At 32.9% G+C, this 18,676-nt stretch overlaps 1 protein-coding gene and 1 long non-coding RNA gene across 2 annotated transcripts; both read left to right on the top strand.

Annotated features, from left to right (window-relative positions):
- The first annotated feature begins 916 nt into the window (after positions 1-916).
- Positions 917-6,391, top strand: LOC134281917 (uncharacterized). The gene is made up of 7 exons (XM_062764342.1): positions 917-992; positions 1,432-1,815; positions 2,505-2,885; positions 3,053-3,166; positions 3,528-3,697; positions 5,477-5,509; positions 6,308-6,391. Exons 1-7 carry the CDS (start codon positions 944-946, stop codon positions 6,389-6,391), a joined length of 1,215 nt encoding a protein of 404 aa, XP_062620326.1. The 5' UTR covers positions 917-943.
- A 374-nt stretch (positions 6,392-6,765) lies between these two features.
- Positions 6,766-13,902, top strand: LOC134281907 (uncharacterized). Its single transcript, XR_009995191.1, has 3 exons — positions 6,766-6,801; positions 8,055-8,101; positions 13,691-13,902. It is a non-coding gene; the product is annotated as an uncharacterized LOC134281907 (long non-coding RNA).
- The last annotated feature ends 4,774 nt before the right edge of the window (positions 13,903-18,676 follow it).

Below are 18,676 nucleotides of genomic sequence, written 5' to 3'. Positions count from 1 at the left end.
TATTACATATTGCCATTGTGAACCTCCTATTTTACTTTTTGATCCGACACATATTTTGGGTTTTCCAGCCACAGCAAATCATGGACTTTGCCACTATAAACATATGGGAGGCGGGGGGGGGGGGGGTATCATTTAGTGAGCTCATTGCTCCCAATACCTCTAGTTATTTACTTACTATCGCAAATGGGCTTTTTAACGTCAAATCGCGGGAATATTAATTTGCAAATTGTCGATTCATCAAGACATTTTATACAGATTTCAGCACAATACAAATAATTTTTAAGAGCGAGTGGCGTTATTTGGCGTGTGGTGCATCTCGCGAACTTACGCGATAATCAAATCCACGTGTACATTTAAGAATCTACAGTAAGAATTGACAAATTACGCAAAACACAATAGATGTGTTAATTTCGTATTTGCAGTGAGGCAAGGCCCCGGGACCTAGGCCATAAAACTTGAACACTTTTGATATCAACCTCACAATAAATTCCCTTGGAAAAAGAATTATCATGCTTGTATAAGGTGAGGAACTCGGTAAATAAAAGCATTTTGCAAAAAGAAATATCCTAAATTAGGAGAGATGATACAAACAGTTTTTTCTTGGGATGAGACTTAATATCATGGCACAGATTTGGAAAAGTGGATAATTATTTGATGTTGTTTCACTCCTTAGATTTCCATACTTCAAAATTTCCAAAAAATTTCCCAACTAGAGTAACCATGGTAAAATTGTTTAGTCTTATTTTATTTACTCTCTTTTTTCTTCAAAAATGTCTCTAGAGGAGCACAAAGTGAACTGATATTACATTGACTCAATAACTTGTAAATTAGGTGCGGGGTATGCGTGTTTAAATGATTGTATCTGTGACAGCTCAACAGATAAAAATACACCGGCAATTTAAAGCAAATACCACTGTGCCGGGAGTTTAATTGATAAAATATAATGAAGGCTGCTCTGGTATTTCTTATGCCACCTTTGTTGCTTGTAAAGGGTAAGCATTATTTCGTTATTTATTTTTTAGTTTTAAAAATATCATAAAGAGAGATTTTATGTTTATACAGCTGTATTTTTTAAAATCCTGCGAGAAAATTTTTATCCCACCATAATGCTGAAATACTTTACGCAAAATAACGTTCACAGTATTATTGGAAGCAGTTCACTTCCTGAATTTAAAATGCATAGGTATCTTAGAGTCTCATAAAGATAATAATCTAAGACAATCGCTCTGTCTCACACAATGGCCGCTTATAAATTATAATAATCATTTAAACTACTATGTGGGATTCCAATTCATATATCAAACAGGAAGATTCACTTATTTAGCAAAAAGTTGAAGAATTAAAAAAACATAAAATTTAAACATTGACAAACGAAAATTATCGTATATTTTTTCTATATATATTTAATTCAATTGTTCATTATTTTTGCAGTGTTTTCAAACGAACTCACTCATGGAAGGTGTTATGGCTGGCAAATGGACATAACATGCAGCAGTTCGGATAAAATATTTCCTCTTCTAGTCATGGTCGGTGCAAAACCCGAATCAAAGGGCTGTCCAGACATAATGACCCTTAATGCAAACTCTACCTTTGAAAGAAGTTGCTGTACCTATGATCAGGAATCCTGCTATTTTCCATATAGTAATTTAGATGCTTCTGTCACAAATACATACTTTGAAAATTGCATTGGAAGGTCCAACTGTACGTGGCCTATAGCTAGGCTGGACATTAGATCTTATGACCAGAGGACATGTAATTCTTCAATCTACCCTGAATCTACAACTTTCATGGTTCTTCATTACTATTGTATTAGAGGTACTAAGACTTTTTTTATGAAATTAGGTTTATTACGTAGAATCACATTTTTTTTAAAATTGATCTACATCTTCTGGTACTTATGTAGTAATGTACCTTCATCACTTGCATACAGAGTCTATATCTCTGAGTTCATTCGATATGCAAGAACATGCTCTACGTATGTACAATTTGTAAAACGAGGTAAGTTATTGACAAACAAGTAAATGAAACAAGAAAATCAGCAGTCTCGCTTAAAGTCATCATTCCGAAAGTTCTATGGTCAATACAATGGACCTTGTCAGTAAATACAATTTATCATTGAGTTAAATTCTGACTCGCGTTTTCAAACTGATAGTTAGTCCATTATTTACATATTGAATTGACGACGGATCATGAAAAGGAGCGCACAGCGAGTGTGACCGGTCAGTAGGGGATGCATACTCCTCCATGGCATCTGATCTCATCATTGATGTTTTGAGGTCCATGTTTCCTATGCTCCTATTTAGTATTGTTTTATGAGGCAGTACACCGAAAAACTGCGAATACTGTTTATTATACCCATATACTTAGTACATGTATTTTATTTACTTTTTTCTTTTAAATTGAAATCTTTGATTTTAAGATCAGTTGCGTTTTCGTTGATAGATATACATGTATATCATAGATCTAGACATGAATGTTTTTTTCTGATAATCCAAATCTTTCAGCGACAGAAATCCAGAGTATCTCCAGCTCTTTTTCGAGAAATTTGGTAACTACACTACATATCACAGCACAGAATTACAGCGATAACAATAGTACTTCGACAGGAATCGGGATGATTCGGGATCCGGTGACCTGTTCCGTTGAGGTGTCGGACTGTTCCGGGAGGGTGAACGTCACCGGATTAGATGTCCGACTGGTTAAAGTAGACAGTGCATGTAAACAAACCTTGACATTTCTGGAAGACGGCAAAAATTCCACCATTGACTGTTCCAGAAACAGTAACTTTGGTGCAGTTCATTTATTTTTAAGTACTACTAGCTATTTTATGTTTGTTTATATTGACAATCATACAGGAGGTTATCTTTGGTTAAAATTTGAGACAGGTAAGCAATCGTTTCAATCATTGATGATTATCACACGAGAACAAACTTTTCTGTGAAATATTTCTATGAATTTTCGGTAGTTATTTCTGAATTATTTTGAATTGATGATTCTGTACTTAAAAGAATGATCATGCACTTTTGAAAGTTTAACCACGTATTTGTTGCAGTTGATAAAAGTCATAATATGGAAATAAAATGTGGAGAAAATCAAAGTCAACCAAAAAGGCAGTGTAACACTGTAAACGGAACATCAGTCAATACGATGACGTCATTGATGAACAGTTGAGTCTCTCAGTTCTCCACTGATGTTAACCTCCTAACGATGTTACACGGACATACAATACAAAGATACAGTGGAGAGTGAATGAGAATTAAAACAGATAAAAATTCACTATAGCTAAATGCTATAGAAATTAGTATTTTGTTGATCTTTTCTTTCATTTATTTGGAACATTAGACTCAAAACACAAGGTTCTTCACTTTGCTACAAAAAAATCTTTATAGGATTTGGACAGACTCACATTTTTACTATTTCTTTTTTTATGAGAATAAACTATGATATCAAAAAATTCTTTTTGGATTGGACAGTCACATGATTATTTTTGTTTTATAAGAATGTGTTTGCCTTTTTGTTTCTTCCAGCCGAGAAACCTCAGTCATCAGTAGAACTGGCTGTTATTGTTTCCGTCGTTATAATTGCCAGTATAACCATCGCCTGCATAGCCGGTGTTGTCTATCTAAAGAAGCGAAGACCGGAAAAACTCTCTCATCTCTGGGATATCCTACTCAAAATTTGCTGTAAAAAATATACGGTCTGTCAATTAATTTTTTATCAATCTAAGTTAAATGAATAAATGAAAAGTAAAAATGTTTCAAAAATATAAACCAATTCTTATACTTGATTTCAAACACATTTTGACGGTGATAATAAGTAAGGTGAACGTTCACAATATTGTATGTCTTGGTACAAATAGTGTAATTTGAAAAATAATTTGTTGAAACTAATTTTTATTATGTCCCCGTAAACAGTATATAGTTTTTGCCCTGTCCGTCTGCATATATGTCTGTTTTTCCGCAAAAACTTTAACCTTCCCCATAACCTTTGAGTGGGTGGGGCTATGGCTTTCATATTCCACACGTGTATTCCTTGTGATAAGACCTTTCTTCGGGTACCACCAAATTTGACACCCTGACCTCGACCTTCGAGTATGACCTACAAAACAAAAAGATACCAGCCTTTAATCTTGGCCATAACTTTTGAACAGTAGTAGTTTATAGGGCTTTCAAGCTTCACAAGTTTGCTCATTGTGACAAGACCTTTCTGTGGATATAAATATTATTGACCTTTTGACCTTGAGTTTGATACCCTTTTAAAAATCTTAACATTTGCTATAACTTTTGAACAGTTAGAACTAGGGTTTTCATACTTTACAGGTATATTCCTTTTAACAAGTCGTTTCTTTTGGGTACCGACACTTTGACCTTGACTTTGGAGTTTGATATCATTTAAGAATAGTCAAACCTCGCCAAAAGCTGCAATAAGGGGGCATCAGTATTTCACAAACACATCTTGTTTTTAAATAAAGAAATGAAATAATTATTGAGAAAAATTGAATAGCGAACTCTTATTTAAATACGAGGGGAATCAAAAAGTATGCGAACTATTTCAATATTTACAAAACCACAATTCAGATCAGAGTAAATTTGGCACATACACATACACATAGAGTCATACACATGTTCCATAAATAAAATATGTCATAAAATGTTTTGCCCATGTTTGTGACGTCACAATGTGAAAATGACGTCAATATATAGGTCACTTGTGACAAAAAAGGTTGACATACTCGTATTTGAGAAACTAACGGCTGTAAAGTTATACATATATCTCGGAAATTCCTGTGTAAAGCTTATAATAATTTGTACATGGTTTATGAAGACAAAACACTCGCCAGAACTTTAGTCATTAATTGGATTGATTGCTTATGAGAAGGAAGGGAGATGTTAAAAAAATGATGTTTGTTCTGTCGCCCAATGAAACCAAGCTGGGCATGATACGTGTCCTTCGGTAAGCAATTAGATATGAAAGATCGACAAATTACAGTTTAGAAAATAGTTGAATATTTTTACCATAAGCACCCATACTTTTTCCCAAGTGAATAAACGACGCTCCAAAGAGAGAGAACTTGGGTTTTGATTGTCACCATGCTCATTCTGAAAAAGAATATCATTATCCACCCACACTATTGCCAAGATTTGGCCATTTCTAACAAATGACTGTTTTTCTTATAAAAAAAAATAACTTGCAAGGTAAGAAATATAAGAGTCAGAGAAATCTTTAAGCTTCTGTGACAGAACGATAACGAACATGTCACGCGACCGCCTATATCACATGATCCACATATGGGCAGAACGGATGCAGATGCGTATTAAAATCGGAGAGGACTACTTTGAAAAACCTTTAACACTGAAACTCTATATATTTTCTTTTTTGGAAGTTATTCAATTAGTTCGCGAATTCTTTATCACCCCTTCTAGGTGACAAATTCATAACTCTTTTTCAGCCAAGAATATTTTTTGTATTTTTACAGAATACTATAAGGCCTAATGTACGAAGAATAGAGGTAAGGTATTTAATAATTATTCGGTTATACGGTACAAATTAGTATTGAAAACACTTGTAAAAGAAATATTTTAATTTATAAAAATCTTTGTGACCAAAGTCTACTTTTTAGGGAAATATTATGACTTCACAAAAACGTCAAACAGACGAGTACTTTTGAAGCATGTAATTTACCCAGAGACCACTAAGTAAAGAGACTGATACATTCAAGTTTTTATTTTGGTTGATTTTGTGTTCAGTAATTTATTTAATATGAAGAAAGTAAAATTTAACAGTTTTTTCTCTCCGTATTTTTTTCTTACCTCATTGCCTTGACTTTGCCGCTTGGCCTACTTTTATAAAACGATATTCTTGGTTTTAGTCTCTGTTTTTATATTGATAGAATTTTCACATTTGACAACTGTACATATGTACATAAAACGTACAAAATACTAAAAGCAATTTTTGAGCATGGATAAGTCTTCGATTAACTGCTATAAGCAGGCATCAGTGTTCTACATACGCATTTTGCTGATTTATTTTACTAAATTGTCTTTACATGTTTATCCAGAATGATTTTAAAATAGATTTTGCTTGAGACTGTTACGAAAAATACAATTCAATAATGTAATTATATCAAGTCTGTAAATCTATAAATTGATATATATATTGATGACTTGAATTTCGAAGAAATGGTGTTCATGATGTTCCATACTCCATATACATGAGAATTTAATTTGGTAAACATTCCATTCAATTGTTTACATTTTCTTGACTTTCTTTTTCATTTTCTTTTAATTTCTTGTTTTGATTCCTTTAGGTTAGAGAACGATCTTCTGAACAGCCATCAACAGAGGTAAGCAAGAGCTCTGTTAAAGCAAACTTGACCTTTAGTATGTCGTAATCTAAATAAATCACATCATTGTTTATTACTGCACATGCTATTTGATGAAGATGGGCGCTATTTCCTAAGCTATTTGTAAAACGGGAAAGATTCTTGGTTTTCTTTGAATATTGTAATCATAAAAATTATTCGTTTCTGAAAGTTTATTTATTATGACTTTATTGGTCAGAGAGACTTTTTTAATAAAAAAAATGCTATCACTTTAGAGCTACATTTCATGCTCCATTGAAGAATTTGTAAAACCTCCAAACGGTTTCAAATAAAAGCAGACTAGTCATATTTTATATAATTGAACGTGATGAAAAGGCACAAGTTATTTTCCATTGAAAAAAAAATCAATAATTTTTAAAATTTTAATTTTGGTATTTTTACAGAATACTGATGATCCTTTTGTGCAACCAGAACCTGTGGTAAGCCATTCAATAGTTATTTAACAGTACAATTAGAAAGGCACTCTTTTCTGTATTTATGACGTCTCTAAAGAGTAAAAATAATTCGAATGAGACATTAATTACCATTCTATACAATAATTGTTTTTGAGGTCAATACTATGATTTATCCACCTTGCTATAACAATGTTGAATATTAAACTTCGAAGGTGGCTAGATCATCGTAATAACTGAAAAAGAGCATATTTTTTTAATTGTATATTTATGATTCAATGATAGCATGATACAAACTCAAGCTTACTTAAGGCACCAGATCTGATATAATTTTATGTTGTCTACAGGGGATAAGGGTTTTCCAAAGTTTCAATTTGCATTATTTGTAAGTTTTATGGGATTGAACATACAAGTAGTTCGTTTCCTTCACTTTTACGTACCTAACTAGGGTTTAGTAATGTAGAGATCATACCAATGGAACTCATTACTTGATGTTATTACACCTCAGAAACCTTTTCTTTATAAAGAAGGGTAATGTTGTCCGATCCTCAGATCCCGGAAATTAGGAGTAGAGTTATTGATAATGCTCATCAATTGTCTCTGATTTCTTAAAATAAAGTGTATATACCCATGATTTTTCTTTGAAATTCATCATTAAAGTTAATCATATTATGAACGGGAAATTATCAAATCTCAAATAAATTAACAGGAAATTCAATTCAAAGCACCCGCAATGCACTTTCTAAATGAAAATTGATCAACAAATATATGTAACAATAAAAGTATAGATATCCAGGCATTTTTGGGAATTACATTTTTTTAATACTTATACGATACTTCAATTTTTAGAACATATATAGTATAAACATTTGTACTATCAATGTAAGAAATCACATATCACCTATTATTTCATATCATGCCTAAAAACATCGATATTTAAGACTTGAATAAAGGAGATTTGATTTCTCTAAAAATATACGTATTTTTGTACTTCATGAGGTAAATTTTCTCAAATTTTTACAAGACTTCGAAAAATTTTGATTCAGACAGAGATTTTTAAAAAGTGGAAATTGTTGCACAAGAAGATTTCAATTTCAAGCTTTATTCTAAAACTTTTTAAATTAAATTACAATTTTAAGAGTTATCCTTCCTTGCTGAGGATCGAACACCCTTAAACGCCCTAATTATGTTTAAAAATATCCATTTTTATTAGGAATAGAAAAAAGAAAAATGCTTGATATTGAATTATTCTTCAGAAAGATAATTTTCTTGTATTTCAGAAGAAATTTATAAAACCCGGGAAACGAAGACGACCCAAGTAAACCATGTACGTATTTTTAACCATATTTTTTTCTTTCTATTCCTCTCTATAGTGTGTTTGCCTTTCAGATGTATTGCATGATCTGTTAGGGTCTGAGCACTTCAAATTTCCCCATTTAAAAAAATTGATTTTCGTGATCAACAATAGCTTTAGATTCAAATGGAAAATAGTTGAAGCATGAAGCGTTGCTTACTTTTTAAAAATGAATATGATAACTAATCATGATGTGAAGAAATTTTGATATGGTTAATAGAAATATCAATATTTATCTAGCTCACAATGAAATGAAAAAATTAATTTATATATGAAAACAAGCGAATAAAGAGCATTATGATGTCTTTGAGGTTGAGATGCCATTGTTTAAAGCAAATCATGTCAAATATGGACGCCCTATCGTATGACATTCAAAAGGTATCACGAAAGTTGATATTTTTTGATTAGTTAAAATATGAAGTTCAAGGGGTCAGAAATCGTAGTATACTCGGAAATATCTTAGCACCGGTAATATACATGTTAAATATGAAAGCCCTATCTCTTCTCTATCAAAAGTTATAAAGAAAAAATATTTTTGAAAAGTAGGTAAAAACGTGATGACTTTAACTTTTTAATCGTCAACTTCTGTTACTTTTGCAGCAATATGCCTTTGTCGCCTGCATACGGAGTTCATATCTCAGTTCATTCGATACGCAAGAGCATGCTCTACTAAGTAAATTACTGACAAACAAGTTGATGAAACAAGAATATCAGCAGTCTCGTTTAAAGTCATCATTTCGTAAGTTCTACACGTATGGTCGACACAATGACCTTGTCAGCAAATACAATTTGTCATTGAGTCAAATGCTGACTGAAGTTTTTCATACTAATTGTTAGTCCATTATTTACACACTGAATTGACGACGAATTTTTCCATTATTTCCCGACCATGACAACACGGCAGGTGTGACCGGTCGGCAGGGGATGCTCAATCCTCCGTGTCACATGATACCACTGTTGCAAAGGTCTTGTCACGGATAATGCACATATGTAATATGAAAGTCCTATCTCTTCTCATTCAAAAGATATGACCAAGGTTAAAGTGTTTGTAATAGATGGACAGACGTATGAGATTTAATGTCACCTTGCTTTTGCGAAAGCGGGGAACAATAATATATAAATGGTGCCTGTTTTGGAGGCACTATTTATTTTATTATACTGAATGTCTTCTTGATTTAGGATGTCAGAAAAAAAATCGTCGATCGTCTTTACGTTCACGTTTAGAAACTTTCAAACTCCACGCTACTTCGAAAAAGATTTACTGACCTCTTTATTGTTTATTTGATACTCTAAGATTCCTTTATCATCTAAATTTTCGTTATTTCTCGTCTGTCGTTTGTTGTTTTCAAGTAAGCTACATCGCCGTGAGCGGACGCAAGCTTTCATTGACGTCAAGTTTATTCCGGTTTTTTCAAACGCACAACTGACGTTTTGAGAATTCTACGGTGAACCGTACGCACATAATTTCCACGCATATGACACTACCGTTGTGTTACCCATTGTCACGTGTGTTGCTAAGGCTGAGGGTAATAGAACAGATTGTTAACTGCGTCTAAACCAATCAGATTTTAGTATTTAACATGAAAGTATAATAATATTTACTATCATACCTACCTAAGGATGTATTCACTATGACAAAAGAATTGACCTATAGGAGAGAACAATTTCCCGGAAAAAGTGACATTTGAAATGTAATCTTTATTTGTTGTTTTCTATCGTATATATGTCTAAATTTTTCAAATTTGTATTTTATACCTAAAGTTTATTATTTACAACTTTACAGTAAACCTCCAAAGTTGGCTGAAACACCATTTTGTCCGTTAAAGCGTTGATTTATGCATGGATTTTGGCCTGGAAGTCCCCCAGGGCAGGCCTGCCCCTAAATGAAAATGTGATATTTTGATAGGTTGGGATGTAAAGAATAATTTAAGATAGGATTTTTTAGGGGCACCCCTGCCCTAGGGTAGAATTTCACAAAAAAAAAAAAAAAAAAAAGAAAAAAACTACAAAAAAAATAAGGAAACCTGATTTTGATAATCTGCTTCAAATTTATATACTAGTACCTTAATGTATATAGTCAGACTAGCTCAGTTGATATATACGCTGACTTTTTTTACACCGTGGAATCTTTTTTTAAAGTCGGGGGGTTCGAATCCACCTGGTACCACACTTTTAAAGTTCTAAATTTCGCCTTTTCAAAGACTGTTTTTTTTTATATAGACTTGTGTTTTTTCCTTCAATTATCTATCCTTTATGCATACCCATTCTTGATGTAAGAAACACTAAGGAGATATCAAATCGTAACAATCCAATGTACAGTTGTCAGTCAGGCGGAACAAACGTCAGTATAAGTACACTTTCTCCGAGGACAAGAATAACTCACTATGTGTGTTACTCAATGCGGGTATTCTTGGCAGCAATGAGCTACGATTAATTTCAATTGTATATATTCCTTAAAATTTAATCACATTGATTTTGCTACATATATCAGTAATTGGATTTCATTTAGGCCTATATAATTTGCACACATTAATGACATGTTTTTATATATCCACGGATAAATAGCCTAGAAATAAAGAATAGAATTTCAGAGACAGTAGACTGTGCACAATGAGAAGTAATGACAAATCTCATAATCAATTATTATATTTGGGGATAACTGAAAAAAAGGAAAAACAAATTGTTATATGTATTCAGCATAATGCCATTAATCAGAACGGAAATCGACAAGCTTTTTGTAGAGAAAAAACCAAGCCCGGTCCTATAGGTCAGATCCCTATTCATAATGAAGTGATCCTTTAGAAAACATAATGAAGCGTTTGCTTTTAAAATCAGAAAATAATGTTTTCTGTGCTTATGAAATAAAATGCATCCATCTACAAGAGTTATCTTTTTATCGATCTCGAAATTAACCTGTAGTGAAACAAAATAATTATTTGTTGATTATTTAAACTTTGAATCGGCAATTTCAGTAACAGTGAAAAGATTTGTACTTTAAGAGATAGAAATATTTCACGGTCTTAAAAAAACTGAGTATAAATGTTCAATATGCAAACAAACACAAATACACATAACTGCAATAAAATGTAAGAATTAAAAAAAAATGATAATGTAAGATAACCAGCACGAACACACGGGTCGCCATTCCACGCCGATATCCGAGACAAAAAAGCAGTCAGGTGTAAATAGCGCGAAGAGTATACGCTGGTGCTGATATATCGTTTGTTTGTTTGTATGTTGTTTAACGTCCCTCTCGAGAAATTTTCACTCATAATATGGAGACGCAACCACTTTCCTTTACTCGGCACTTACGGCCATTGAGCAGTGAGGTATCTTTTTCGTTCCTGTACCTACTGCGACAAGGGGCCTCGGTTTATACGGTCTCGTCCGAAGGACCGGTCTCCACGTCCCACGGTGGGATTCGAACCCGCGACTTAACCACTGCGCCAGGCGGGCGACTGATATATCGTAGATAGTAATATCGAAATGGCGTATGCCTATTTACGAGTCAATGGTCAGCTTTAAATATTAAGTAAATGTTGCGTTTTACCATGAGAAGAATTGAACAGCGGAGAAATACTTATAAACATCCAAATATGACATATAAATATCAAAACTACGAAATTTCTAATATCTTTGAATAAAGAATGACCTCAAATTTCTGATTTATTCTATTTTAAAAAGCATAGAATGAAGTAATTTGATGATTAGAATATTCAACATTTCCAATGTCTTTGTCCGAGATAAAATTACAAAAAGTAAAAATACTAAATTCAACTGATTCATCGATAGGCGCGGTTTAAAAAAAAATCACATGCAGGGCGGGACAAAAAGAGACCTCAGCGGGGCTTGAAGCACGTGAATTTGCAGAATCAAGAGCATGTTAATATAAGGAATAACTGTCAGATTTTTTTTGGGTTTCATGACGATTATCAATCGATAGGCTTTGTGATAATTTTATGCATGAATGCCCTCGGCGATTATGCAAATTATCATGCAAGCCACTTGATTGATCCCACCATGAAACAAAAAAATAGTGAATTTTTCTAAATAATCACTCACTGTTTAGTTGTAGACTAAATAAATAATTAAGTTTTAATTACTACAGAAGCATGTGACATTTTTATGATTGTTGTTGAACGTCCCTCTCGAGAATTTTTCACGCATTAGGAGACCCCACTTGCCGATGGATAGTTGCAAACTTAGTCCTACACTCGGCACCTCCCATCATTGAACAGGGGGGAATCTTTTTCGTGCCAGCATCTACTGCGACACGGGACCTCAGTTTGTACGGTCTCCAACAAAGGACTGGTCATCACATCCCACAGTGAGATTCGAACCCGTGGCATTTTCATGAAAATCACAGCTAGAGCAAGAGTGTTGTCGTAATGATCAATCCAATGGAATCCCTTCATACACGATTTTTTAAAATGAATTTTATTTCTGGAATATCTTCACCGTCAATTTTAATTGAAATAGGTAATTAAAAAATTCATCATTTTGCATTCATTTTTCTTTTCACCCAATTTTACCCGCGTAGCACTGTGCGAAAAAGTTCAAACTATGGAAAAAGTGTTAGATGTAGTCGATTCTGATTGTACGAAGATATAAGTAAAAGTACAAGTACAAACTTTCCTTGACAAAAAATCTCAGTTAAAGCATTTTGTGAAATTGTTTTGGCATTTACACTATCATTTAGGAATATATCACTGTGTTCAAAAAAATATTATTTAAGTAATAAACCAGTTTTCCCTTTTTCAGTTATAAAATTGAATAATGGTTTCAGCAAGCTATCTTCATTCTTATTCATTAGTATTTTTTTCCTTTCACAACAGAAAAATATCTTATTGGTTTGCTTCTTAAAATTACATTTAATTGTTGAAGTTTATTACACGACATCGAAAGAAATCTTTAACAACAAGTTACGGTTTTATATTAATAGTTTAGTTTTGCAGTTACTAACAAAGAAGTTGATGACACAAGAGCATTAAGAATATTTAGTTTATGACAGACTGTAAAGTGATGGATTTTTTTTATTTTGAATTGTCCACCGATTTCCCCGATAATTTTATTATTACAAGGGGCTGATGTAGAAATGACCATTCAATAGGGATTTTAGTAAATCTGTTAAAATAGCCTCAAATGTTTATAATAAAATAAAACCAAAGGGTTAACGGAATGATGATAAATGTGAATGTTAATTTGAATGCCTTGATTAAGGGGAATGTTTACCTCTTCATGGCGCCTGGTCTTACCTCTGATGACTCAACTTTTATTTATCTAGAATGATCTAATACCGGTTAAAACTCAAGCAGGTAGCCTTTTCCACCTTTTATCCATTTTTTTCATACATTTTCTTTCAGTAATAATCTCGAATTTAAATTCAAACAGGATGCCGAGGAATCCTGTTAAAGCACACTTTATATCACGATTTTTGAAATTTATTGTTCATGTACGATACATAGAAGACCAAATCCCATTCAATAATCTGTTTTTCTGCAATATGTATTGACGGCAGAATATACATGTATGGATGTGTGTATGTGTGATTTTATATTACAGGGAAAAAGAAAACAGAACATTCTGAAGAAGACTACGACTCTGATTAAGAGGAATATTTACAAGTTCAAATGCTCAATACTCAGTCATTATCTACGTCAGAGTAATAATCCCAGTGCATGTTACAAGAACAGTTCTTAAAGCCATCGAAGAGCCTAACAACTATGATAAGATAAAGCTCATGACAACACAGAATTCCGGTGAAAGGGGGCGGAAATAAGTTCGCCTCGAAGAAGACTGTCTCCTTTTGTAATGTTGTTAACTAATCGTAGTTGACAGTGGTGATTAAGAAATCATTTTCATATATCATTTCTGCAATGTTACGGAATACTGTAAAATCACATATTTTTGTGGGCGCGTCAAATTTTTAGTCTCAGAAAAAAATAAGCATGATAAGGGTTCGAAAGGATTTGATTTCGCGGATGAAGAATTGATGAGTAAAGATTTATGCCAAAAATTACATTTCGTGGTGGACATAAATTCATGGGTCTCTTCGTACATCGAAAACAACGAAAATTAAAAAATCAGCAAAAATTTGATTTTATGGTATATTTTTGCCAGTTGAATGCACCAGTTTTTATGTCTTTAAAAAATACAAAAGCACACAAATATCAGATCTTTGGCTTTTTTTATTGCTTGAAGCAAACATTTTAGTTTAGTAACATAATTGAAACTTTTGAATGCACAAATTTTGTGATCGATAAAAAACTAAAAACAATGAAAATCTATGGAGAGGGAATAACATAAAATCCAAACGAGGGATGAAATTCCATAGTCAAAGTCGGTTTTAAAACAATTACCTAACAATTGGTACGTAATAAGTCAATGCCGTTAAATTAAATTTTGGCTGACTTGTTTCATACCACTTGTAAGGCCAATATATTGAAAATGTTTTTATACTGAATTTGACTACAGCATGTTCTGGCTATATTATCAATACCTCGGGCTCACGGCGAACGTTAAAGACCTGTTAAGCAACTGATTTCACCTCTGGAATTTACAAGGATACTTTTTAATGGCCTCTTTATATATTTGAATTCTTTATAGATTTTTTTGGAGATGGTCACTTTATTCATAATCTTCACTTTTTACATTTTTGGATAGCATTACTATATTCTTAACAATGAAATACTGTAATTCATTCAAAACAAAAGATAAACCATGCTGATATTGACAAAACCAGTACAATTTTCTCAAGAATAGTGTTGCATTTCCAGTTTTTAATTAATCTCATCATCTTTAAAGCCATCCGCAAAATATCATCAGATTTTGTTGCTATAGTTCATGTTTATTGACGTCATACAATTTGACGGTAAGAAAGATTTCAACATATTCTACTTATTGGACACTCCAATATTATGAATTTTTCGGTCATTGGTTTCTGTGATTTCAGCTGTGGGTAGCTAGGTAAACAGAAGGTAATTTCCTAAAAAAAATAGTAATGCGGACAAAAGCCTGACATGTAATTTCTGGTTCTCAACAAACGACAGACGAAACATGCTTGTGAGTGCAGAAATAACGAAACTTTATATGATAAAGGACACTTAGAGTATCAAATAAACAATAAAGAGGTCAGTAAATCTTTTTCGAAGTAGCGTGGAGTTGGAAAGCTTTCTAAACATGAACGTAAAGACGATCGACGATTTTTTTTCTCTAAACAACTATATATTGCATATCTGTACAAAACATCGTGTCATTATGATTGCGACCTAGGTAATAGTGTCCTGTGTGGTATTTCTGAATTTCAAGAAAGATAACGACCAATGAATATTTATTCTTTATATAAACATCAGTGACATAAAATAATATTTGTCCACCTTCCCTCACTTAATTTTGCTTGTGGTCTTCTGCAAAGATAAAGACATAATGTCATGTAAGGAGAAGGCAATAGATGTGATGTGATTAAATATCTCAAAATCCACCAAAAACCAAAACAGGAAAAAAAAGTTTTCTAATTTCCCAACATACCTGTTTTATCCAAAGTATGTATAACCTGGATAGGGATATGGGTATGGTAAAGGGTACGGCACATACTGAGTTCGCCTCCCACCGCCAAAGGCACGTCCGAACAGAGGGGCCAATAACAGGCCCCCCAGGAAAGCCCCTCCGAAATTGTTCTGGGCCATGGTAAGTCCGGCGACAGAGAGAACGAACATCAGCGTCAAGATTCTCTTCAACATCTGAAGGTGAAGATTGATCGATTGATCACTGATAGTTATTCAAAGAAGAGTATGCTTTTTACAAAGAACAAAAACAACAACCAAAAACCCTTTAGTAACAAGTTCCAAACAAAGTCTCCTCGGCCATTTTGTTTGTTTTTGTTTCGAGAAATGTGAATTGTTCTGTGTAATTAAGTTATTTACTCTGTACACTTTAATCTTTTACATGTGTATTTCTTTTAAACTTAGCGACAACCCCGCTACTAATCTAAACAACCCAAACCATGTTCTTTTCGGTTGCAGTGATAACCGTGGAAGACTGGATTCTATTTGTGTTCTTCATGTTCTTAGGGACAATAAAGATTTTATAAACGAGAGCATTTAATTTGAAATAAAATTAAATTAACTAAATACAATTTGTATATAACTTGGCGTCTTTGCATGCACCTACGCTATATAGATTTCAGCTAGGCTAACACAAATTTTAAAAAAATTGATGCAAATTGCGGAATAAATATTTATTTAATTTCTTGTAACAAGGTAATATTTTTTTTGAAAATCTACCAATTCATTAAAAACGATCAAAATTTTAGACTAAAATTGCGCTTAATTGCAAATCGAGAACTTATTCCACGTAATAATATATTTTAACTTCTGGAAATGTACGATGACAATTTCTCATGAACCCAAGAGTTCGTGGAGAAGGTACCCCTAATTTTTAAATTTCTGTACAATTTAAATTGTTCATAACAAACAATATGTAAATGTTAAAACAAACAAATCGATTTTTTTTCTGAAAATCTTTTTAAAACTATATATGAATTCTACGGCCCGCGCGCGGACGAAGGAAAATGAAAATTTTATAGAAATCTTTAAACTTCGGGTGAAATATTCTTCATGTATCTATAAGCATAGGATTAAATGGAAAAAATGCAAGATATTGAAATAGATTTAATTTGGTACGTGTACTTACTGTTTTCTTTCAGAGTTTTCCGGTGATTAAGCTTTTTTATGTTTGAGCGGATTTAAGTCTGTTGTACGGTAATTAAACTGTCTCATGTTGATTGATGTTCAACACAAAGTAAGTATAACATAATTAACGGGAACTCAGTAACATGGAATAAGTTTTAATTATATACTAACTAAGGACAATGTAATTAATATGTCGTGTAGCAAGGTGTTATATACTGAGGTATCCTTTATGGCCTTTGTTATTAGTGTTTGTGCCCGACAAGTAGTTGGTGGGTATCACTTGTACAGTGTAGGTAAACTTAAGAAAAAGATAAGGGATAAGCGAAACAAAAGATCGAAGATTAAAAATATAATATATATAGATCTACAAGTGAACTCAATTATATTAGACCCCATGCGTTTCACAAATGAGAACTTTGCCGAGAACATGCACATGTGTCTTTGCTTGGATAAGGCAAAAAACCAATAAATTAATAAAAAGGAATTCATCGCTACATTTAAAAAAAAAATCTTTATACCCTTACTGTCAACCCCAAACCGTAACGTGGTAAACCCTCTTACATTACATGATGAATATCATTGTCCATATTAGTAGTGACGATTAAATGTATATATACAGATTGACAGTGTTGATTAAAATAAAATATAAATGTACATTTTCATAATCGGTACATATGTTGGTTACATGTACAAAGGAGTTGGGCAAACAAGGCGAGTAAAGGCCTGTGTCAAATAAGGAAGTGAAAAATTAATTCTCAGATATGACAAAAATTTATATCTCCTTTTTACAATAACATATGGTTTAAATAAATTGCGACAACCAAACAAAGATTTTTAAAAGTCTATATTCCTCTATGAATAACATGCTTATACTAAAGAGGGCAAAAATAATCAATTCTACATACATGTATTAAAAAAAATTTTCTCACTGATTTCGAACCTAATAAAGCCAAATAAATTTATTTTAAAAATTTAAGAGCATTTTTACCTTTCAGTGTCATGAACTATGTACACTCTAACTACAAAATTTACAAATTGAATTAGAACTTTTGTAATTTGAACACGGGCATTTTACATGCTTTGTTCGTCCATCTCCCTTCTCAAAAATACACTCCCAAAGGTGGAGACAGATAATCCTTTGCCGAGATGTTAGCATAACAATGTACATTAGCTGACTGAGCTACAAGCAATGACTTGGCATTGTATATCAGTTTTAAAATATTGCTCCCCCCCCCGAGTCTTTTATAACAAAAAGAATGTAGATAAGAGACTAGCGATTAGCGCGCTTTTCTGCCTACAGGATATTTAAAGGCTTACTGTTTGGATGCCCTATCCTGACCCCAATTATGTTTGGCAATTTGTATTATTCCTTTAACCATTTCTATACCTTGGAACTCCTACTGTTGGCATATTCCTACCATACATTAATCCACAATATTTGACAACTTGTAGCCTTATAGTAAGGCGTATGAAAGATTTTAAACCCACCCACCCCCTCACTACACCCCTACCCTAGCATAGCTTTAAATATAATAATCTCAGTCTGTATCAGAGTACATGTACTTCAATACATTTCATCATTTATGCAGTATGGATCGCTCAGCGTTTAGGGAACAGTCTCCTTACTTCTTCTCTCATTCCCAGTTTTATCCCTTTAGCCCTTTACTTTAAACATCCTTCATCCATTGAACATTCTTTGTAGAAAGTTTGGATGTATACTGTTGGTTCATTTCATTCCTTTTTTGTTGAAAAGCACCTTTTGAATCCTTAATTCAATCATTTTACCACACAAGACGGGACCAGTACTTGATCCAGTATCACGTACCCTGGGCACTAAAAAAATACACACAACTAGGAG

Source organism: Saccostrea cucullata, unplaced genomic scaffold (assembly GCF_032062105.1).
Source record: "Saccostrea cucullata isolate Sc308-1 unplaced genomic scaffold, CSIRO_AGI_Scuc_v1 ctg616, whole genome shotgun sequence".
In the NCBI taxonomy this organism is placed as follows: domain Eukaryota; kingdom Metazoa; phylum Mollusca; class Bivalvia; order Ostreida; family Ostreidae; genus Saccostrea; species Saccostrea cuccullata.
Note: the sequence above shows the minus strand (reverse complement) of the source record. Positions and strands in the feature narration are given on the sequence as shown.

Coding starts and splice junctions, on each gene's coding strand:
- LOC134281917 (XM_062764342.1), top strand. CDS start 944: ATGAAGGCTGCTCTGGTATTTCTTATGCCACCTTTGTTGCTTGTAAAG. Junction 3,698..5,476: donor TTTGCTGTAAAAAATATACG/GTCTGTCAATTA, acceptor GTATTTTTACAG/AATACTATAAGGCCTAATGT. Junction 5,510..6,307: donor CTAATGTACGAAGAATAGAG/GTAAGGTATTTA, acceptor TGATTCCTTTAG/GTTAGAGAACGATCTTCTGA.